Source organism: Sylvia atricapilla, chromosome 5 (assembly GCF_009819655.1).
Source record: "Sylvia atricapilla isolate bSylAtr1 chromosome 5, bSylAtr1.pri, whole genome shotgun sequence".
Lineage (NCBI taxonomy): Eukaryota > Metazoa > Chordata > Aves > Passeriformes > Sylviidae > Sylvia > Sylvia atricapilla.
The window spans coordinates 58854748-58877667 of NC_089144.1; the positions used below are offsets into that span (position 1 = coordinate 58854748).

At 43.6% G+C, this 22920-nt stretch overlaps 2 protein-coding genes across 2 annotated transcripts in view; both read right to left on the bottom strand.

The window, feature by feature from the left end:
* The window catches only part of BMAL2 (basic helix-loop-helix ARNT like 2), a 32081-nt gene extending 31310 nt beyond the window's left edge, over window positions 1-771 (bottom strand). Inside the window, exon 1 of the mRNA XM_066319653.1 lies at window positions 637-771. Within this exon, the coding sequence (XP_066175750.1) occupies window positions 637-697 (61 nt within the window). The 5' untranslated portion in view covers window positions 698-771. The remainder of the gene's footprint in view (window positions 1-636) is intronic.
* An 8318-nt stretch (window positions 772-9089) lies between these two features.
* STK38L (serine/threonine kinase 38 like) overlaps window positions 9090-22920 on the bottom strand; it is a 46145-nt gene continuing 32314 nt past the window's right edge. The window contains exons 6-14 of the mRNA XM_066319645.1: window positions 21773-21896; window positions 21095-21249; window positions 20133-20235; window positions 19461-19522; window positions 17949-18066; window positions 17652-17775; window positions 15338-15433; window positions 14375-14466; window positions 9090-13210 (exon numbers count right to left, since the gene is read on the bottom strand). Of these exons, the coding sequence (XP_066175742.1) occupies window positions 13083-13210; window positions 14375-14466; window positions 15338-15433; window positions 17652-17775; window positions 17949-18066; window positions 19461-19522; window positions 20133-20235; window positions 21095-21249; window positions 21773-21896 (1002 nt within the window). The 3' untranslated portion in view covers window positions 9090-13082. The remainder of the gene's footprint in view (window positions 13211-14374; window positions 14467-15337; window positions 15434-17651; window positions 17776-17948; window positions 18067-19460; window positions 19523-20132; window positions 20236-21094; window positions 21250-21772; window positions 21897-22920) is intronic.

Here is a 22920-nt window from a genome sequence, read left to right on the forward strand (position 1 = left end):
ACAGGCGGATGCCAAGAGGACGGTGCCAGGCTCTTTTCACTGCTGCCCAGTGACAGCACAAGGAGCAATGGACAAACTACACACAAGAAGTTCCCCCTCAGTGTGAGGAAGAATTTCTGTATGTTGAGGGTGGCAGAGCCCTGGAACAGCTGCCCGGGGAGGGCCTGGAGTCTCCCTCTCCGGGGACACTCCAAACCCACCTGGACACGCTCCTGTGTCACCTGCTCCAGGTGACCCTGCCTGGACAGGGGTGTGGACTGCACCCTCTCCAGGGGTCTCCTCCAGCCCCGTGCCGTGGTTCTGTGTTTCCGTGTGGGCGCTCCAGGTACCTGCACTGAACTCCAGGGAGCGGGAGGAGCGCCCCGCGGGAATTAGCCATAAACCCGAGCGGCCCCGCAGCGGCCCCGGGCACCAGCGCCGAGCGCCCTCACGGACAGACGGCACTGCCCCACGGGCACCGGCCCCACGACAACACCCGCCCGTGCCACATCACCCAGGCGGACGGACAGACACAAACAGACAGACAGGCAGACACACCCCGCACACGGCACCCGCCATCGCCCCCACGCACGGAGCGACGCGCGGCAGGGGAGACGGGGCACCCACCGCCCGCTCCCGGGGCGGACCCGCTCCCACCTTCCGCCGCCCGCCGCTCCTCCTCGGCGCCCTCGGCGTTTCCCGCTCCTGCTTCGGCCATGGCGGGCGGCCCCGTGCCCCGCTCCACAGCGCCCCCGGCACCGCCGGCATGCGGGGGGTGAGCTGAGGTGAGCCGAGGAGGAGCCGCCGGCGCCGGGGAGGGACCGCGGGCTGCCCCGCTCAGCGCCCCCGCCCCGCCATGTTCCCGCCCCGGCCCCGCGCCGCCTCTCGCGAGATCTGCGGCCGTGGCGGCGCCGCCCGCGCCCCGCGGGTTGTCCCGGCGGCGCGGGTTCGAGCCCGAGGGCGACAATGGCGAGGGCGGTCAGAGCCGGAGACTTTTCATTTGTGCCCACGGCCCATTTCACAGCTGCCCAGGCCTGGCTGCTCTGTTGTAGTACCGCAAATCCAGCGCTACCACCAGACTTTTCATGGCGGTATTTATACACGAAAACTCAGAGTAAGTTCCAGGCACAGCACCTCTTCTAGTATTTTTTTAGGGTTTGCCCTATAAGTTTCCTGTGCAGCTGACTTCTGTGCATGTCTTCACCTCGGCAGGGTCTTTTTGACATACAGAAGTGATTTTTTTTTTTTTGGTGTTACAGTGACTATAATTCAGCTGTAGAACACATGGATCTCCAGTATTTTGGCGTGTTAGCAATGTGTATACAGGCGTACATCAACACTGATTTACTCCATCCTTAAAACGTGTTAGTTCCAGGATGTCCTTGAGTAAGGGACGCTGGCAGCCACCTCTTCCAATGGTTAGATCTCTGTTCTTGCTGGTTAGGCCTGGAAATATAAAAAGACCTTACATGAAAGAATATGCAGAGTTAAGATAATTTTGACATATTCTCCATTTTGCAACACTCGGGCTGGCGTCCTGCCGTGTCCCCAGGCTGGGCAGGGCTGGTGTTCTGTCCTCTGGGTGCTGTATAGGGGCACTTCATCTAGGAATCATCAGGTCTTGGAATAGTTTTGGTTGGCAGAGGCCTGTATGGTCAGAGAGCAGCCACATCTATTAGTGAAAAGTAGCATAAAATAGGGGTAACTTTCACAAGTGTATTGAACTGTGTTAGCAGACCTGTAGCTGGTTTTTGGCAGTAGCAGGAGTGCACTTCTGAAGTGAATCAGCCCATCACAGTGTTCTGCTGGAGTGACTGAGGGGTGTTCCTTTGGCACAAAGACTCCAAGGTGCACCTGTAAATGAATTAGTGTGTCCCAGCTATTCCCAGGCATTGCTTCCCTCCAGCAGATCCCACTAGAACCAGCACAAAATGAAACCTCTACAAACACATATGGATCTCAGCAGTGCCTCTTCCACGTGGCAGAGCCTCTCTCAGTGTCCTGCCCCGAGCTGGTGCAGCCTGTGCCCGCTCAGTTCCACTTGCAGCTGTGACAGAAGAGGCTTTTGCTCAAGCACACAAATCCTGACCTCTGCCACCTCCATGGGCTGCACAAGTGCTGCTTCTCTCTGTTGGGGCACTACAATATAAGAAAAATCTAAAGCTGTTAGAGAGTGTCCAAAGTAGGGTTTTGGAGATGGTAAAGGGCCTCGAGGGGAAGCCACACAAGGAGCAGCTGTGGGCACTCGGTCTGTTCAGCTGGAGAAGAGGAAGCTGAGGTCAGAGCTCACAGCAGTTCTGCAGCTTCCTCAGGAGGGGAAGAGGAGGGGCAGGACCTGAGCTATGCTCTGTGTGACCAGGGACAGGACCCAGGGAACTGGATCTGTGTCAGGGTGGATGTCAGGAGAAGGTTCTTCCCCCAGAGGGTGCTGGGGCACTGAACGGGGAATGGTCACAGCTGCAAAGCTGCCAGAGCTCCAGAAGCATTTGGACAACACTCCTAGGCACAGGATGGGATTGTTGGAGTGTCTGTGCAGGGCCAGGAGTTGAACTTCAGTGATCCAGCTCAGGATACTCCACGATTCTACAAACTCAGGCACGAGGGAACTTACACTGCAGCGTGAGTTGCTCAGTAGTGAGGCAAGAGCTACAGAGTTGGTGATGTGTGGAGAAAGCTCCTTCTGCAGGTGTTCTTCTCCCACTCTTCTGGAGGCTTTCCCCTCTCTGTTGTTAGTAATGACGATCCTGTGGAGCTGGCATGAGTAGGTGGAATATTTTGCAAAGGATATTAAGTTCTTTCATCATCAGTTCTAGTGGTCAGTATCTAAGTTGTTAAAATTTGTTTCTTTAGAGCTGCAGACAAGGAATCAGTTTTTTCAGATCTGGGGGCAGACTCTTGAGAGAAAAACATCCTTTGCTGAAAGTGAATAAGAAAATGTGACTAAATACAAAAAGGTGGTTGGGATCGGTCCCTTCTCCCAAGTAAAAAGCAATAGGATGAGAGGGAACAACCTCAAGCTGTGCAAGGGAAGGTTTAGATTAAATATTAGGAAAAAACTCTTCATTGGAGGGTTGTCAATCATTGGAAAAATCTGTCAAGAAAGTGGTGGAGTCACCAACCTCAGAGGTATTTAAAGCATGTGTGGATGTGGCACTTGGGGATGTGGTTTAGTGGTGTATTTGACAGTGTTGACTCAATGATCTCCAGGGTCTTCTCCAAGCGAAATGATTCTGTGATTCTAAGGGCTTGAGTAAGTAAATCCTCACAAAACACTGTGAGCCAAATGCCTTTGAACACCTATGAATTTTATGTAATGTGGTGGAAAATCAGCAACTCACCTAGTTAGGTAGATGTGAGGGGGAAAAAAACCCAACCAGAAAACAGAATGTGTTTCCTTCGTAGCTTACAGAGATGTAGGCAGAATTCACTTGTCTAGACTTCAAACTATAATCTTGAGGATGGCTCCTCAGACGCAATCCTGAACTCCATTTGTGACATCTTTTATAATTGGAAGCTCCCAACACATTTCCCATCTGATGTGGAAGCTCCTTGTCTGTGTGGGAGTGGGCAGCTCAGCATCTTGCCCGTGGCAGAGCCAAGGGTTAGAGCACGTGGAAGGAGTGGGTGCATGGCTCTGACAGAATATTCCAGGGAACAGCCCAGGGAATCGTGGCTCCCAGCTGGGGATGCTGCTGAAGAAATCCCGTGGTGCTTCTGTGACAGGCTCAATGCACACATATTCATAAGGTATTTTTTTCCCTTGGAAATCTGACTTTTCATTTTAGAGTTTTATGTTCTATGTAATCCCACTGTTACTACTGCAATTATATCTATCTCTATCTATCTATATCTATATATGTATGTATATCTCCATCATGCTGGGTTCAGTTGGTCTTGCAGAGTTTGCATTGAACAGAAGGAATTACAAACCCTTTCTGCCCTAAATGAAATAGAAAACAGAAGGGAGAGCTAAAAATCAGAAGTTAAGATGCTGTTGCTGTCTTTGAGAAAATCACTAGCATTAATGCACACTTATTTTATTCATATACCACAACCGATACTGAGAAAATTTTCTAGGGATTTATTCCCAGGAAGATTAAGTGTCATCTTTTGTCCTGCTAAAATGCTGTTTTGCCCCAGTTTTGAAGCTGGGAGCTCCCTCCTCCAGGTTTGCATCATCAGTGGACACCCAAATGTTAAGGGGATTTCAGAAGTGAGTCAGCCACATTGACTGAAAATGTTTCAGCCACTCAGGAACCACAGAAAGCTGAAGATGGCTGTTGTTACAAAGCTTGATGAGTTAAACATTTAAATAGTTCCCCCAAACTCTTTTAATAAGCTTAATAGCTAAACAGCTATTAAATACAAACTCTCTCCACATGGGAACATTAATGAGGACATTTAAAATCTTTATTTTTTTACTGACTCACTAGAAACAGAACTACTGTACCTGATTCGCATTTTATTTCGTATTTTCTAGTGCAGTTGCAATTCACTGAGGAAGTTTTTGGCACCAGGTCAGAAAATCAGATCAGTCTCTTGGCAGCATTTCTGCCTGTCGTGTCTCTCATCCATGGTCAGTGTCATGTCACCTGGCACTTGGATAATTCTTACAAACAGAAAGCACTGCCAGATCATTAACACAGATTTGAGAAATAATTTCTTATATTTATTTCTTATTCAAAGGTGATGATTGGGCTCTTTGCTGAACCCTTAATACATGACAGTAACTGGTGTTTATAGCACAGTTTGCCTCCAGTCTTGGCAGAGCAGGATCCCAGTTTACGTAAGGCACTGATTTTGAGTAGGCCACACTTGATATTTTTGCACCATTTTAAGGTGAGCACTTTCTCTTGAGTAGCTTTCAGCAATAAAATAGGGAACAGAACGCTTTATGTAAGCCACAGATAGCCTCTTTTCTCCAAACAACTTATACAACAACGTGCAAAAGGGGGTAAAAATAACAATCAAACCTCGGGGCAGTTAAATAATAGCCTGAGAGCGAGCAGTTAAAGTGTGTCTGTATTACTCCTCCTTTTTTTCTCTCCTGTCACATCCAAAGCATAGCATGTCTTAGCCGTTTCCCAGGACATGGGAGATGCTGTCCTGAAGACGTGGATTTCTTTGTGTATTTGCTGGGGCCAAGCTGGCCCCACACACACCTCACTGATGAGACTTGGGAGAGGGAACACTGGGAGTCACTCTCCATTATTAGGGTGACTTGTGCTACTTCTCACACAAACACCCCCAGGTGACTGCTTGGGGTGAGCCAGAGAACTTTATTCTGCTGAAACTTAATAGCAGGAAACTGAAGTGACGCAGCTTTATAAGTACAAACGGAGATTTTTCATGACCTTCTTTCCCAGAACACAAATGTTTATGGTTTCCCCTCAGACTGTGGTCTTGTGTGGCTGAAAGTACAGAATCGAGTGTGGTTTTTTACAGGACATGTGAACAAGTTAGCTATTATAAGAATTAATCTTTTTTTAAAAATCTATTTTAGTCTGTTATTTGTATTTTATTCTGCTTGAAGGTCACTGGATTACTTCTAAGGACACCACAAGCAATTTACTGACTTTGCCACAAATTCTGTATCTATGTATTGGTAAAATCCATTGTCACTTTAATGCAAAAGTTCTTCCCCAAATCAGAGAGTCTTTTGCTTCAAAAATTATATAAATAGCATAATCATACTGTCATTGGCCAATAGTAAAAATAACCTCTTTATTTGTGCTCAAGAATTACTGTGGAAGCCCCTTAAAAAAACCAAAAACAGCACCAAAAAAAACCCCAAAACCAAACCAAACCAACAAAAAATAACAAAACAAACCAAACAAACAAACAAAAACCAAAACAAAACAAAAAAACACCAGAACAATTGAACTGTGCTGTACTGACACAATACCAGAAGCATGGATTATGTTCTGCAATATCCAACTGGGTTGTGACAGGGATATACTCTGGCCTTGGACATCTGGGAATCACAGACAAATTCCTTGCATGATGAAACAAGTTTTATTTGAGAAGAGCATCTGAATCCTACTTGCTCTTCCTCTCTAATCTCAGTATTGGAGGCAGCAGGATGATAATTTAGTGTGTGATTTTCTAACAAAATTAAGGGCAGTCAAAAGGCTTAACAATTTCCAAAGTGCCTGCTTCATTTTGGAGTCCAGGCTGGTGAAAATAATTCACACAAATTCACACAAAATAATTCACTTGCTTGTAAATCTCTTACCCCAAAGTCTTTTAATTTGGTGGTGCCACGTCTGATTTAGAAACAAAATCATCTTCAGTTTTGAAATAGCCTTTTTGTTCCTGGCAGAAACTGGTAGTTTCTGCATGCCTAATGAGAGCCTAAAAGTGGCATTTAAATAAATCGTACATTTTGCAAAGTTTCCTCGAGGCATTGGTTTGATTTTAGTTATTAAAACCCAGCTAATATTGTCCTGTTTAACAGCCAAAAGTGCCATGCCAGTTTCTCACCACTGTTTGAAGCCAAAAGGCTTCCTCTCCACACACTACTTTTCAACCAGCTGAGTTGTACAAATAGTGCAATCTTTTTGTCTCATTTGCAAGGAGCACAAAAGCATGGCATCAGCAACCAGTTTGCTTTGAAGACCATCCTTGTTCCTGGTTTCTTTGGGCTTTAGATAGGGATCTTTTGCTGACGTCAGTGGGAGTTGGATGAGACCTCAAAGAAAGCCTGCTGGACTGTAGATCTTAATGTGGGTGTCTAGATTGCCAGTGATGATTTCACCCTGTCCTGGCCAAAAAAGTCACTGAAGTTCTTATCTGATCGTTCACTAGTATTAGACATAGTGAAGCCAGAAGTAGAACTGGGGAAATAAAGTGCCCAAAACTGTTGCCGTCCTTCACTCCCAGTAAATCACTGCTCCCATTTCCAGTTGGTTTTGTGCATGGCCATACGTACCCAGAGAAGGTCAGGGGGAATATTCTGGCATCCTGTTGGAGCTCCATCCCCTCCATCTCCTGGCCATTATAGCCACACTGGGGGCAGATCCTGCACACAGCTCTGGAAGGAAGGTGTTACCTCCACATGTCTGCAACACTTTCTGTAGCTGCAGTCTCTCTTGCAAGATGAGGAGCAGGGGCTGTGGTTACACTTTTGCACAACAGCCTCAAGGGCTCAGTGCTCACTCTGCTGATGAGCCACCCTCTCATCATTCAAGTCCAAGGGCCATGAGTGTAGAGGAAAGGTCAAAGATTTTTGTCTTTGGAGCAGGGAGGATGGGCAGAGGCACCTGGAGGGGAAGGAGCTGCTGCCAGTGGAGGTGAACTGCATGGGGACAGCAGAGAGAGGCAGCACATATTCCTGGAGGAGGGAGAAGCCACAGCAGATGGTGGCTCACTAGAAACAGATTAAAGCAGCTGGTACGGAACCAAGACGTGGCACCGAGGGTCGGTTCAGATCTGAAACAAACTGTTCCCAGCAGAGCTCGGGTTTGGTTGGGAAACAAGAAACCTGTGCTCATTCCCTTCTCCAAACGAGGAGATTGAAGTCTGTCTGCCCCATCTTCCCTGGAAACAAGGACCTCCAAGGGCTCAGATAACCTGAGGAGTGGTGCTGGGAGGAGCAGGAGGCGGAGGGATGAGCTCTCTCTGCAATGGAGAGATTGATTTCCTCTCACACCCACTGCAGCAGTGTTCCTGAGTGATGAAGAGTCCAAATCCTTGGGCCAGTTCAGTGTGTGACAGACACACCAATCTGACCTTCAGCTGTTAATGCACCTGGAACCTGGTGGATTTTAGGAGCAGGCATTCCATGCTGCAGAGCCTGGCATGGCTGAACCCAGTGTGGGTCACAAGGAACAGGGCCTGCACCCACCTTTAGAACCTGCTTTCACCTGGGAAATTCAGCTCTGGGACAGGTGTTTTAGTACCTCTCTGATATTTAAAATTTACATATGTGATGAATCACATTACCTTAGAGAAATGGAACCACAGAACCATGAAGGTTGGAAAAGACCGCCAAGATTGTTGGGTCCAACTTGTGACTGATCCCCACCTTGTCACCCAGACCAAAGCACTGAGTGCCGCATCCAGTCCTTCCTTAAAAACCTCCAGGGATGGAGACTCCAAACCTCCCTGGGCAGCCCCTTCCAATGCCTTACAGCCTTCTACATTTCCAAATACATGAAGCACTTCCTGAACTGCACAGATATCCTTGCCTAGTCCAGAGCTGGGAGCCACTGTTGTCCTCACTCCCGAGACAGTTTTGGATACTCCTCCTTTATCCTTCCTTGGGAAGATTGTCAGAAAAAAGCCTTTTATTGCCCAAAGCATTATTGTTTTGCTTAGGTACCAGGCACACTTTATACAAGAAAAAAGAAATTAAAAACGTAGAGATTTGCAGTACATCTTATAAACCCTAAACTGAGATTTAAAAAGAGATTTATTCATGCTGAAGGCATAGCCTTCATATTTGCCATTCAAGTGCTTTTTCTGAAGAATACCTGATTCAGTAATGCAAGGAGGTAAAGAACTAAACCTGTATTTCCTTATGATGTGTAGCTCTGCCATACAATCATGTACAGTCAGGGGAAGAAAAGGGTGATCCCATTAAATAGACTTTGCAAAATTCTCTTTTATTTTTACCTTTACTGAGAGCAGCAATTCTGGAATGGAGGGAGGCCTCCAGACAAGGCCAGGTAGTGTCTGCTCGCTTCTCTTGGCTTTCAGTTGCTCCACTCTGATCAATTTTTTTACACAACTTTCATTGCTTCTGCTGCTGCTGCTCTGAACTTGGCAGGGAAAAGTGAACAGTAGGACAGCAAGGATTCTATAGTGGATCAAAGGACACAACTGCCCCTGGAAGCCTTTCCTGGATAAATTACAGCCCGTGGGGAAGGTAAGACTCTGGAGAAGATCAGTAACCATTTGAGAAGTAGCTTCTCCACATAACTGCAGATGGGACAAGTCAAACAATATTTGCTTTCTCTGCTTTCTGATTGAGTGTAACAACACTGGGGTGTTTCATTGTCCGTGGAATTCAAGATGAGAATCCACAAAATAGGACCTCAATTCTTTAGATGTCTCCCATTCTGGAAGAGAAATCCAGTACAGCAAGGTAAAAGAAATGAAAACCGCAATTTTACAAAAAGAATGCTACTTTTATTTTCAAATGCTGTAAAAAGCCTCATATAAATTTTTATAATGCTTCTATGTAACTTTCCCAACCACAACTAATGAAACAGTCTAGGAAAAATATAGCAGTTGCCATTTTGACTCCAAGAACGAGCTGCTGTGAGATCCCAACAGTAAAAGGACAAGGTACAGTGTGTTACAACGCCTGTATTTGCTCGTGTTATTGAGAAAGTGAGAGCACTTCCTAAGCATTACCTGGGCTAGACTGCAGCATTCCCTGCTTGCTGGGCACAGGAGGAATGTCACCCCTGGGGAAGAAGCTGACAGCAGAGCTGTGTGCTGTTCCTGGTGCCCATTCCTGGTGCCCCCCGGCTGAACTCCCCTGGCAGGTGCCCTTATCCCAGACTGTCTCCAACGGCTCAGGTGGGGAACAACTGACCTATAAAAATAACACTTCTATGACTCTCCAGCAAGGCAAATTGAACAGTGCAAATGCAGAATCAACAAGATTTGATTTCTGAATGCTGGCAAATTTTTTTTAAACTCCTTTTGCACATGAGACAACCTCTGCTGATGTCCTGTACCTAAGGCCACTCACTCATGCTGATTGGAGATGGAACAAAGTGCAAAAGCTCAGCTGCAGTTCCCAATCCAAGCTTCCTCCCCACTTTCAGGGAATTCCAATCCAGAATTTGGATTCAGGCTCTCCACTTCCATCAACGCACTCAAGTTTTCCCTGCTGGAATAGGCAAACGTCCCAGCAAACCTCTGATAACAATTTGCATACACAATTTCACGTTTTAACAAAAGTTTAACAAAACATACTTCCAGAAAATAAATTTTCACATGGTTGCAATCATCAAGCCATTTCAGGATCTTTGGTACTCCAAGAATAAGAAAAATAAATGGCACAGTGACTAACATTGCCAAAGGAAAACACACAACCATCCAAAGGAATCAGACAGAAATAACAAAATTAAAGATATGTTGCATTTCCTTTTTTTTTTTTTTTTTTTGTGAAAGCCAGTGTAGATTAACCTGCTGTTCTCTTTAATCCATTACAGTGTCACAGTTTCACCTTAAAAAAAAAATCCTATCATCCTAAAAGCAGTAGTTAATATTGTTTAACTTGACTTACTGATTAAAATAATGCTATGTTTACAAAAAATTTTAAAAAGTCAACTACCACAATACAGGAGTTTATGCTAGATAGGCTGCAGGCTGTTTCCTTATGGATATAACTCCTATGTGAGCACTGATATGATTAATCATCTGCAGTTTTAAATTAGTATTATCTTTAGTGTTGCAAATAGAAGGGTTGAGCTTTTTTTCCCGAGTTTGTAAACCAGTGAGTATGTACAGACATAGTTGTTTAATAGATAGCTTTAAATTAAATGCGTATTTCTCTGCCCTCCTCTAAACCCCACAGGAAAAAAAAATCACCAGTATCACTGAGCATTTGCAGTTTCCATGAAACTGAGCTTGTCTCAACAAGTTTGAGCAAAGACTTCTTTGTAGGTCATGTTAATGGGGTTACTGTGCTCTTCTGAAAGGTGGTGTTTGCAGGAATTCCAATTCCAGTGCACACAGTGCCCCATGGATGAGACTGGAAATGAAAACCAATGAAAATTGTTTTGAATAGCAGTGTCCTTCGAGGCCAAGTTTGCATCTCAGGATTTTTTTTTCTGCCCAAGCTTCCCTGTTTTGGAGTCAAGGCCTTAGGAAAGGCATTTCCTTTTCCTGAGAAGCCTCAGGAGCTGTTGAGGCACTGTCAGAATGATGCCTGAAAGGTGGATTTAGATGTTATTGTTTTTGTACAGCCTTTGGATGGCCACAGGTTGAGCCTCAGCACACTGACAAGGCTAAGAACAACACTGGAGAATTTTTAAGGACCTTGCCCCAACAGCAGTAGAGGGATGTTAATTAGTGTAAGGTCTGGGAAGCAAATCTGGGAGATCAAGGAGCTGTTCCCACCTCAGTCCAGCACTGAGGCAAAAGCTCAGCTTAGCTTTGCTCTAATAGAACACTGGCTGGGCCTCAGGCAGTGGCTACTCCTCTTTGAGAAGCTGAAGACTGAAACGGTTTGATATAAAAAACAGATATTAGATGCTTCAAGGGAGACAAAAGCATGGAGGAAAGGCTGGATCAGGGGTCCTGGCTGGACAAGGGAAGACTACCTGCCCATCACAGGCACTGATGCACAGAAATCTTGCTGGCAAATAGGCTCTTATGCAACAGATAAACATCCCAGTATGTTTTTCAGAGCATACAAATAATTCAGAAGAGCTGATACCACAGTGCCTAATAGCAATAAGTATTTCTCTAATGGCTTTAAAACAGTAGTTTCCATATTGCTATTAAAGTCTGTCCAGTGAAATCTTTCCTGCTGTATGCCAAAACATCCTGTGCTCCACTCAGATGGGGCTGCAGCGGTTTTAGGATGCCTTTCACTGGTGTGCAGAGGAGGGAGACAGCAACAGTGACTCTGCTTGGTCAGCCACTGGGGAATTGTTCATTGCTGTACATCTCTTTTGACCAGAAAATGACAACAGAGATCTCTGCTGTACTGTGACAGATTCAAAGCCCTGCAGATAAGCTGCGAGTACAGGCAGAGAAAGTCACCAGGGACCAGATAATTGCAAACTACTCAGGAAGTGCAACTCAGTCCTGAACTGTTGCTGAGCTGATGTACAAAACCAGAGCCTGCACATGGAGGTATTTCTGCTTCTGCTTGGTCAGCCCAGGGGAAGGAGACCTGGCTTGGCTGTCTTGTCACCATCCTGCAGACTGGCCACAAGAACATTGAGGTGGTCCCTGGAAACTGGGCTGCAGGCTCAGCTGATCCCTTCTAATCCCCTGGCCAAGCCAGGTGGAGATCCTGGAAGAAAAGGAGCCCACTGGAGAGTCTGAGTGTAGTGGGACACTCCGTTTCCTCCATGTGAGCAGAGGCTGTGGTTCTGGAGAGGTTAGAGCAGGATCCCTTCTGCCTGCAGCTGCTCAGGGAGGAAAAAAAAAGAAAAAGCACCAATCTGATCACTCCTCTAGAACACATTTCGCACAGAGAGAAGAGAATGTTTGAATTATGAGCAGCTCAAAGATGAGCTGTTTTAGAGCAGAGGCAGGAATGCAGTCCTGGAAACTCCACCGTCTCCTCAAAACTTTGTATCAGAATGTTTCACTTCTGCTAAGAATATTGATACTTTTTATTTTGATTCCTCTTCTCTTCTGAAATTGCCAGTAGGCATCATCACCTCTAACAGCAAGACTCCCAACCATCCTTTAAAGCAGAAATATCATTAAACAGATCACAGGGACTGCCTTACTGCCACAACACTGTGGGAAAAGGGACAAAAGGGATAATGATGAAGGGCTGATAAAGTCCTGCACTGGAGGCAAGAGAGGGCACACAGGACATAAGAAGGCCCAGAGGACACTGCTATTTAAAATAATTTCATCTGCTACACTCATGGGGGATCTGCAGACCACAAATGGAACATCCTTGAACAACTGCTCATAGAGGTTTGCAAATGTGGACAGTTTTCTTTATACTGCATATCTAAACCCCACCAGGTGAGCAGTACAACAACAATGCTGCATCAAATGATATGTTTCCCTCCTGGGTGGATTAAATGATATACAGTACAAACAAAGCCACAGTACAGAGAGGCATAATTAACCGTTGTCCACACATAGGCAGTGCAGGAAAAGGGATGCACGTTCCTTTTATTCCAGTACCTTTGTATAATAAAGTTAACAAAAATATTCAAATATTAAAAAAAAAAAGAAAAAAAAAAGGAAAAAAAAAAAAAAAAAAAAAAGCCAGCTGGCACTGCCAACTAATTCCTGTAGTAGTCTTAGAAATCCTAATCCTGTAGAATTTCTGTGTGAAATCGATGCGCACCAGAGTCGATGTGTTGATAACTAACGCCAAGCGGGCCTGGTGATGCAGCTACCTGAGGTTTGTGTTTGCAATCTCCTTTGAGGGGTTGTGTTCTGTTTCACAACTTCCCAGCTTTCATGTAGGAAGGGATGGAGCCGCGCTGGGTGAGCCCTTCAAACCTCTTGTAGGTGTAATTGAGGAAAACCCAGTCTTTGGATTTGTAGTCAGGTTCCGTCGTGTTTGGCACTAGAATTCAGAAACAAAAGCAAACACACATTAAAACATTAAAACAGTTCAACCCAGGCAGCTTCTGAGAGGACTTTTCACAGAGCTAAACAGCCCTGAACTCTTATTTCCTTAGTCAGCAGAAACTCCTGGAAGAAATCCTGTTTCTAATCAGGTCAGTTGCCTTTTGTCAATGGTCTGAATTATGATTTCAGGATAGAACTCTGAAGCAGAAAAAGGGGTTTTGTTTTGCCTTTTTAAAAATTATGTCTACACACTTTACCAGGTTTCCATACCTTGACAGAAGCCTCTAACACACCCACAGGATACAGTTACAAACCCCATGACATTTCTGATGTTCTGAATTTTAGGTATCTACATGTACAGTACCATTTTCAGTGGGTCTGAAATGCCAAAACAATAAAAATGTTCTCGGCATTATCCAAATATGGACTTAACCAGCTTAGGCACTGGAGATGGGCTGCTTTGGATCAAAAGGACAAACTTCCTCACCATTAAATAAAAGTCACTTCAGAAAAAAAAAAACCAACAGCTTTTGGATAATTCTTATGGCTGTTAACACAGCTACACCTAGCAGACAGCAGTTAATCACTCTTAAACATCTGCCAATCTTCAAGTAACTGAAAACAGTGGGACCTGGGAGTATTTGTATGTCACAAATCCAGGCCTTTTACATATGAAAATTTCCTGTAGCTTCCTAAAAGAAATCACTAAAAAAAAACCTGAAGTGTTTTACAGAGCCACTCAGGTTCATGAATTACTGTGTTAAGCCATCAACTGTCTGAAAACTCTTACCCACAAATATCTCAACAATTATGTTTGGCACAAACCTCAAAAGTCACGGAAGATGAAAAGCAAATCGGTGCATGATGTTTTACCAGAATCTGATTAGACAGACTGCCTGGCAGAAAACTCCAGTGCTTTCTGTGCTCACTACTTGTGCAAACCATTTTTACCAATGGCTTTGACTCTTTAAAATCTCTGGGCTTTGCAGCCATGAGAAATCACAGGTTTACACTCATACTTAAAAGAAAATATAGAGACTTGATCTACAAACTAAATTGACTGGGGCATCAGAAAGATTAATATAAACCAAAACAACAAAGGCATCTGTGCAGTATTCTGTCACAGACAGAGATTTAGAATTCTCAATGGCAGTCTCACCTGGCTGTAAAATGTCCGATTCAGGAAACTCATCGAAGTTGGAAGTATCATCAATACTTTTGATTTCTATAGGGATTGCAGCTGGTCTTTCCCTGCAAATAAAGATAAATGCCAGCAGAGTGAATACTGGGAAATGAGACATTAAGTTCCAGTTTTAACTTAGCTTTTTACACTTACAACTTCCCTTAATACAGAGCACAAGGGCTCCTCTGAGAGCATCACAGGTGAATCTGACTCTCTTGTTTGCTGACACCATGGGGAGATTGTTTGGTTCCCTGTCCCCATTGGTGCCTTCCTGGCAGGCTTGGGGCAAACATCATTTTCCCATTAAGTGAGAGAGCATCCCGCACTTATCTGCCACACAGCTATCACTCTGATCTTGTCACCAGCCACCACTGTGGTTACCCTGTTTCACAAACCCAGCCCAGCAGGATTGCACTTGCACCCAGAGCTTTACAATTCCCATGCTCATCAGCCTGGACCTCATCCAAAACCTTTGGACTGTAGCTCCTTTTTGTGACACTCAGCATCTTTCTCCCAAACCAGGCTGGCTTGGCTCTAGCACAGTCAGGGAGCCCTTGAAGGAGATTTAAGGCGGCTTTTGAAACTGCCCAAGGAATCTCTGCCACCAAAACGTTCACACTGAGACACAGCACTGTGGGAAAGGCAGTGCTTTACACCTGTAAACTCACCACAGTTCTAATTACTACACTTACAATTAAATCCACAGTCACTCTACAACAATTTCTTTCCATTCGGAGCAATCTAAGGCATCTCAAGACAGTGAAACTCTAATAATTTCTATAAATGTCAGCAAGGCCTGGAAACCTTCAGTGTCCCCCATCTACAGCCAGTTCAAAATGAAAGACAAATTGGAAATACTTGTCCCTGACATCACACTGCATGAAACTCTTGCTTTCATGGTTTTTATTCTCCCTGTAAAACATGTGTGTATATACTTACCTGATATGTCCCCAGTCTACTCCTTCAAAAAATGGATGACTTTTTATTTCCTCTACTCCATTGCTACCAATTCTATTTTCTGAGTCGATACAAAATCTGGAAAAGGGGAAAAACAAAGGGAATGTTACAATAAATTCAAACAGAAGCAACAGTACCCAGTATCAAGAATTTCAAGAAGTTCTGTCAAATTGTTCCATCACTTGGGGTAACATCAAAACAGCCCATTGCCTCTAGGAAAGAAGGGAAATAGTAGAAGCAGAACATTGTTAAATCCCAAAACAAAAAGCTATGATGCCAATAACTGACACCTTTTCTCAATTGCTGCATCCCCATTTTCCAGGTTATTGAAAAGTTACTGCATGTTCTGGTCCTGTAAGATCAGTTTGGAATGGAGGCTTAAATCCTACTACTGAGAACTTCTCTGGCATGTTCTCAACTATTTAAACATCCCTGTTTCAAAGTCAAACTAAGAAGAATAGATATATTTGATAAATCAGGACTGCTGTCTGATGTTGTATTTTGGAATCCCAGTGAGCCAGCCCATTCCAAACATGCCATGGCCTGTTCTCCCCCTTCCCTCTCCTCAGAGGTGCAGGTGGTACAAAGACCCAGGGCCTGTTTCTGATACAGCCCTGCTGCATAACCTCAGCTCAGACCCCACAGGAAACTGTCACTTTATGAGAAGCAGCCATGAAATAGCAGGAAGAAAAAGGTGAAATTGGAGACAGAGACAGCACTGGTGAGATGGGACTGTTACCTGCTCCAGCAGGCCAGACAGGAAAAGCCTAAAATCCTAAAGAAGGAAAACAGGGAAGTGGAAGCTCTCTGACAGCAACTCAGTGACCTCAGGGATTTGTTCTAGGGAGCAGCAGAGGCTGATCCTTCTCCTCTGGATGGGAAAAGCCTGTCAATTATCTCATCCAGGAGATGGGGATATTAACATTTGCCTAGGAATTCATTAAATCCCAGCCATCTTCTGCATGTGTAGCACAGCAGGTTAGGCTACAAACTGTCTCCAATGGCAAATTAAAGTTCTTTTGCTTGTCGTTGGGTGCCAGGGGGGAAGAAAACCTGCCTGTATTTGTATTGCAGCCCAGCAGGCTGAGTGGTGCCAAGGACTAACGACAGACCTCAAACCCTGTCACAACACTCAGCCACAGGATTTGTCAGGCTTTGTCTGAACTTGAGCTTATTTTAGTTTGGATTTATCTCTGTCCATAACCCTTTAGCTTTGTCTGCATCTCCCTTTAAGCTAAAACATGTTGCCCAACTTGTCCAAGCTGTAATGGACAAAGTACCCAAAATGCTCAGGTGGTTTTGTTGTCCAACCTGTTTCGACCTCATTTCAATAGATTACCAGTAACTAAGATGTTTTACCCCAGTTTTAACCCTTCTCCTTGTGGAGGCAAACTGATAAATTCAAGTAGTCATTATGTAAGTAGATGTGTGAGCCAGGCATGCTAACAAATACACTGAAATCCCTAAAATTTCCCCAAACACAGCCAGGATTGAGGAGGAAGAAATCCTCAGCAGAAATGCTGTACTCTGTTCAGCAAAGAACTTGGGATGCTAACAAGGAAGGTTGAGCAGAACAGCAGATAAATAGACACTGAAAATGCAATATAACTGTTTTACACAAACTTATTCATGAGGGTTAGCAACAATTCAATTATTTGAGCTGTTAGTATCACTAGCTGGAAGCAGGATAACTGTTTGTTATATTTTTGTAGGTTATTGGAGCACTGCTGGAACTAATAATAAATTCTAGTTTTGTGAAGTACATTCCCCTTTTTGCCTGTAACAAAACTGTAAGGCTATAACAGTAGTTTTGAAAAGGAAAAAATATCAAACTCAAAACCAATGTGCTCCCCCAAACCTTCCCAGGACAAGAGAGCATTTCTACCTGACCTTGTCACCAAAACCCTCACAAAAACCTCAATGCAAACTCAAAACTGGGATTTTGAAAGAAGTGAGTAAATCCAAAACATCCCAAGATTTCTGTTCAGTGCATTAAATGCTGGTGAGTGGTTATTTTCTTGACACCTCTGAGAAGAAAAAAAATCTGTGTTGATCACTTTATTTTTGGTCTGCTCTGTTTCTCCTTATACCTTACACAAATCAAGATAATGCCAGCTTACTTCTTCATGTGAAACAAATGGCAAAGGGGAAAAGACAAAAAATTCATCAAGGATGGTGAGAAAAGAGACCAAACTTCCCTCCAACATAAAGCTTCCTTCACACAGAACAGGAATTCACCTTGATGGAAGATGACCCTGGCTGGGCAAGGGGCCAGAATTGGGTTTTTCTTACTGACCTTAGAATTAAATCCTTTGCTTTCTCCGAAATGGGCACCTCTGGAGGAAATACCAATGTTTCTTTCCAGTTCATAACTTTCCTGTAAGTTTCTTGTGGCGTTTCTGAGCAGAAAGGTGGATACCCTGCACAAACAAATAAAAAATTAATAAACTTTTCCCAGGAGAGCAGTGACCTGGGCCTCTGCTTTTGTCACTCGGGCTCCCAAATTTAACAAATATTAGCCAGAGGTTTTCTCTTCTGAATAAATGGAATCTGTTACCTTTAAACAACTCTTAAGCTGGGGTTTTTAACATACCTATTAGCATTTCATACATAATCACTCCCAAAGACCACCAGTCACACAGCTTGTTGTACCCAGTCTGCATGAACACTTCTGGAGCAATATAGTCTGGGGTTCCCACAGTAGAATATGCCTGGAAAAAAGGAATCATCTCTTTAAAAGAGAAATACTGTGGTTTTACACATTGCAATACTTTTTCCTGGGAATTTACATACAGGATCTTGTTGTTTTGATGAGCAAGAATGCTTAATTTGAAAATTCACAGGAAGTAAAATCCCAAGATTATTATTCTTTTATATTAATAAACACAGAGAACCTTGAAAAAATGGAAATCATCTTCTTTAATGTGATCAAATCATAGAATATTGCAACTGCAATATCAGAAAGTCATCTTAGCTGAAGTTTCACGTAGCTGCATTACAAAAATATCCAAGAAGTTCTAGGGAGAGAAAAAATGCCAAAATCCAACAAAAAAACCCCTTAAAGACCAAAAAGTACCCCAAAAGCAGTTTTACCACAAAAATACTTTACTTTCATTTGTCTGACCATGAAGAAACACTTTGTTTGATTGAACAGACCCAAAAGATTTAGGATTGAACCAATGGAAAACCAAAAACATGGCTCCTTTTCCAACAGTGCTGATGCAAGTTGTCATTTTGGCCTTTTATTGTCTCTGTGGGACTGTTCTTCACCACACAGTTGTGCCACATCAGCCTTTACTGGACTTGAGATACAGTCTTTTCAGGGATCTAACTCCAGGCTGGAATTAGGCTGTGAAATACAGCCCCATGAGGCAGCATGGTGGCTGCAATGTAACCTCCTTTTGTCTCATGAGGAAAGAAGAGACCACCCTAAAGCTTTTGGTGAATACTTCAGTAGATCACTTTTTAAAAAAGGTGTGGAAAAAGGAAAGGTTGCAAAATTTGACAGCTGAGGGGTTTTTGATGAAAATCATGGGCAGGGATGGAAGTCTGAAATCGCATGGCTGACAGACACTTTGCTTTGGCTCAGTTCATGCCACAAGTGCCCCTGTTCTATGACCACTCCTCATCACAGACCCAGGCTGGGTTTGGAGCACTCCAGTGCCAACACCCTCCCACAGCCTTTCCACCACATTCCCATTCAGCAGAATGGGAATTCCCCACAATTCTCTAACAGGGAATGCTGCAGCCATACACCAGCTTGTGACTGAGCTGCAGGAATCAGAGCCAAGAGTCCACATTGCCCACAGAAGGTCTGTGCTCAGAGAGCCCCAGAAACACCTTGGCCAGAGGGCTGAGGACACCTGAGGGCTCGGCCCAGATGCTCACAAGGCACACAAAGACACAGAGAACAGCAGGGTCTTGCTATTCCAACCTGGGCCTCCTTCTTTTGAGCTCTTTGTGACTTTGGGAGCTCATAGAGAGCCACATATGAGGGCCTTGCAGGTTTTACAAACCAGGAGCATTAGGACTAAGTTTTAATTTAACGCTTTCTGTAAATAGTTTAAAAGCAAAACAAGAACTATACATTATTTAATTAACTCACCAGCTGTCGCCTGTTCTTCTTCCATGTTTCTGCTTTCCTCTTTGAGTTCATATTCTGAAATGCTAATTTACAAAGTAGTTATTAAATAAAAAATGCATTTGTAACAATTAAGAGAAAAATATTTATAAGGCTCCAGTTCTAAATAACTTGTTTTGTCTATTTAGAATCCTTTAGTCTAGAAATAAATACTTGATTATAACTGAAAATGGGAACATGAGAATAACTACTGTCCAATGCATGGCTGAAACTCATGTAAGTAGGACACACACCAGCAATTCTAAATTAGAAGTTGCTAAAATTTTCAGATCAGCTTCTGAAAAGTTTAATGAGACTGTCAGTGACTTCAGTCCCTTGGCACATGGAACCCATGTCCCTCCTGAAAGAGCAGTTCTGTAACTTCACTGACACTATGAAAAATACATTAAAATATAGATACATTATGTTATGTGTATTCATATCTGTGTATGAATGTGCAAAAATGCATGACCACTGCAGAAATCATCATTTCTTGTCTGTGAAATGCTCCCATGACCTAGAGAACAAGCATTTCCAGTTTTCCAATTAGATGCAATCAGCCTGCCCCATCTTGCTGATCCCAGCAGAAACACAGGTACAATGCACAGCTGCAGCTCAAAACCATTTACATGTTAAACTAGGACAGCTCATACTCACAGAAGTCACTTGGTGGGTTGTGTGTGAGGTTCCTGTAGAACTCTGTTCTGTGGGCCTTCTTTAAACCTGTGCAGAGCCCAAAATCAGACAGCTTTACGTGACCCTAAAAAAATAATCAGAGAACATGAAACCATTATTTAGATAGGTGGTGCTTCGTAAAAAAAAGAGTTTTAATCACTGCACATGCCCTCTCAGGCCATGATGGACTGGCACAGCACAAGCAGGGAAGCAAAGACTGAACCCTGGTGTACTGGAAGGGTCTGTTTTCTCTCCAATAGGCTATGGCCTCCCAGGAATGGTTGTATCTACAATTTCCCAACAGTTGAGGGCAGCAGCTACTTTGCCTGGTTTTGTTTTGAACTGGATACCACTGTGACTGAGAAAGCCTCCAGGACAAAATTCCTTTGCTTTGTTTTGATGGTAACCTTGGCTTTAATCAGGTTTCCAGACATCAGTGCAGATAGAACCCATCAAACCTGACAGACCTGTGCATGCTGTGATAATGCCTGGCCTCCATGATCTTAAAGATCATCTCCAGCCTAGGTAATTCCATGATTTGTTGATGCTTACTGGGCACATTTCATGGCCAGAATGGTCAGTCTAACTGAGGGAGTTTCCACAGGTGAGTGGGTGATGAAATAAATGAAACTGTAGGAATTGAGCACTTAGCATTGTCTGAATTGCTCATAGCTACTTCAAGACGCACGAAAGGAAGGGCACCACCTTTTATTGTGTATGAATATCAGCATCTGGTCATCCCGAGTGGGTTTTCTCCCTTAAAAGCCTTGCCTTAAAATGGTTAAAAGGCTTTTGAGTAAGATTTGGCTTTGTTTATGGAAAATGCAGTAGCCATTCCCTGCCTTCCCTCCAGCCAGTTTAAATCTCTGGGGTGGCACCAGTGGCTCCCAGTGCTCAGCAGCAGGATCCTGGAAACATCAGCAGTTGGTGAGCCCAGTACTTGCCTTGGCATCCAGCAGGAGATTGTCTGGCTTGATGTCCCTGTGGATAAAGCCCAGCTGGTGAATGGCATCGATGGCCAGCACTGTCTCAGAAATGTAAAACTGGGTCTCCTCCTCTGATAAAGTGTCCTTCTTCATTAGTAAGGTCATCATGTCACCTCATCAAAGAGAAGAAAATACAACTTAGGGATCAGAACAGTTTAAATCACAAAACTGTAAGAAACCTCAGTAGAATCTAAATTTAACCTTGTAACTGGCCTTACAGTTACTAATCATAAAACTATTACTGCAAGAACCTACAAATTCAATTTACTTTTTTAGCTGAAAATCCTAAACAGGAATTTTAATTCAACGGTCCAGGAAAACAGAGTGGATTTTTACACACGTTAAATTTATTGCACAAACTATTTGAAAACTGTTTGCTTTTCTTCTGTTTTGTTTTTACTGTTAACAGCTTCAGTTGTAAAAGCAGAAATTTCTATTAGAATAATTATTTAATTCAACCTTTTTCCTTCCCCTACAAATCAGGAATGGTCACATCACTGGAACTCCATTTAAAAGTGTTAACATTTTTATTTTCACAGATTATTCAGTGTGTTTGTTCCTAATACTTTATACAGCTGCCAACAAAAGCTAAGGAAGAAGTACCTGTATCACCCGATGCCACAGCACCCAGCTTACCTCCAGGTAAAAACTCCATGATCAGGTAAAGGTTCCTCTTATCCTGGAAGCTGTAAAACATTTTTACTACCCAGGCTCCATCTGCTTCAACCAAAATATCTCTTTCTGCTCTGATATGGGCCACCTAGGATTTTGAAAATTATTATTATTATTAAAGAGCAAATATTTCAACAAAGGACATCACATTACACTCCTAGCCCTACAGCATATTTTCATGACTTTTAGCAAAGGAAGTATTTTTCTAACTCTTTCCATACTCATATTTTCCATTATTTTTTACAAGATCCTAGGGTTTCTCTAGAAACACAAAGTACAGCTTGTTAAGCAGGTTCTGTTTGTTAGAAAGAACTGACAAAGCTGGTGAAAAAAGTGCAAGTAAGTTCAGGAATATCTGACCTTGCTCAGGATATTCCAGTTCCAGCTAAGACTTTGGAAAATATATGGAAAGCAGCTACCCCATAATTTACTGGAAATGAAGAATAATGGAGATTGGAGAAGGGGTATGTGTTTTCACTACAATGTACTCTTATCCTGGAGGAAAAATTAAAGACATATGAATGTAAAAGTATTTCTTGACAGTTGTAAGAAAAGCAGCAAACAGTTCTTCTGCATCTGTTCCCCAGTTCTACTGGTGAGGACCATCTTTAGGTGAATCTTGTCACAGGGTTGCATGGGGCAAATGTTCTCCCTCTGCAGGAGACACTCCAACTGGGATATTTATCTTTATCTGGCTTTATTTAGTCTCATTAGAAAGTATTGCTTTCCACCCTCCACTCCTCAATGCAGCTCTAAAATTCAACAGGAAAACCTTGCTTAAAAATAGCCAGGATTTCTCCCAGGTGCTACCAGGCTTGGGGAAAAAAAAATACTAGAATTCTTTTTTCATGTGTGTCCTCTGTTGCTCTCCATGAAACAAGCCAGGCAATGACAATTCCAGTAGATAAACACTCTCCAGGGAAAATCACTGTCCCAAACTGAATGTAGAGCATGAGCTCAGACTCCTTCCCACATCAGGTTCTGAAATGGGGGCAGCACCACACAAATCCTAGCTGCTCTGCATACCCTGCTGCTCCTCTGGTTCCCTAAATGCAGGGTATGGGCTGCAGGAGACATAATAACCTGTGCCAGGAAAAAAAAAAGTACTACTA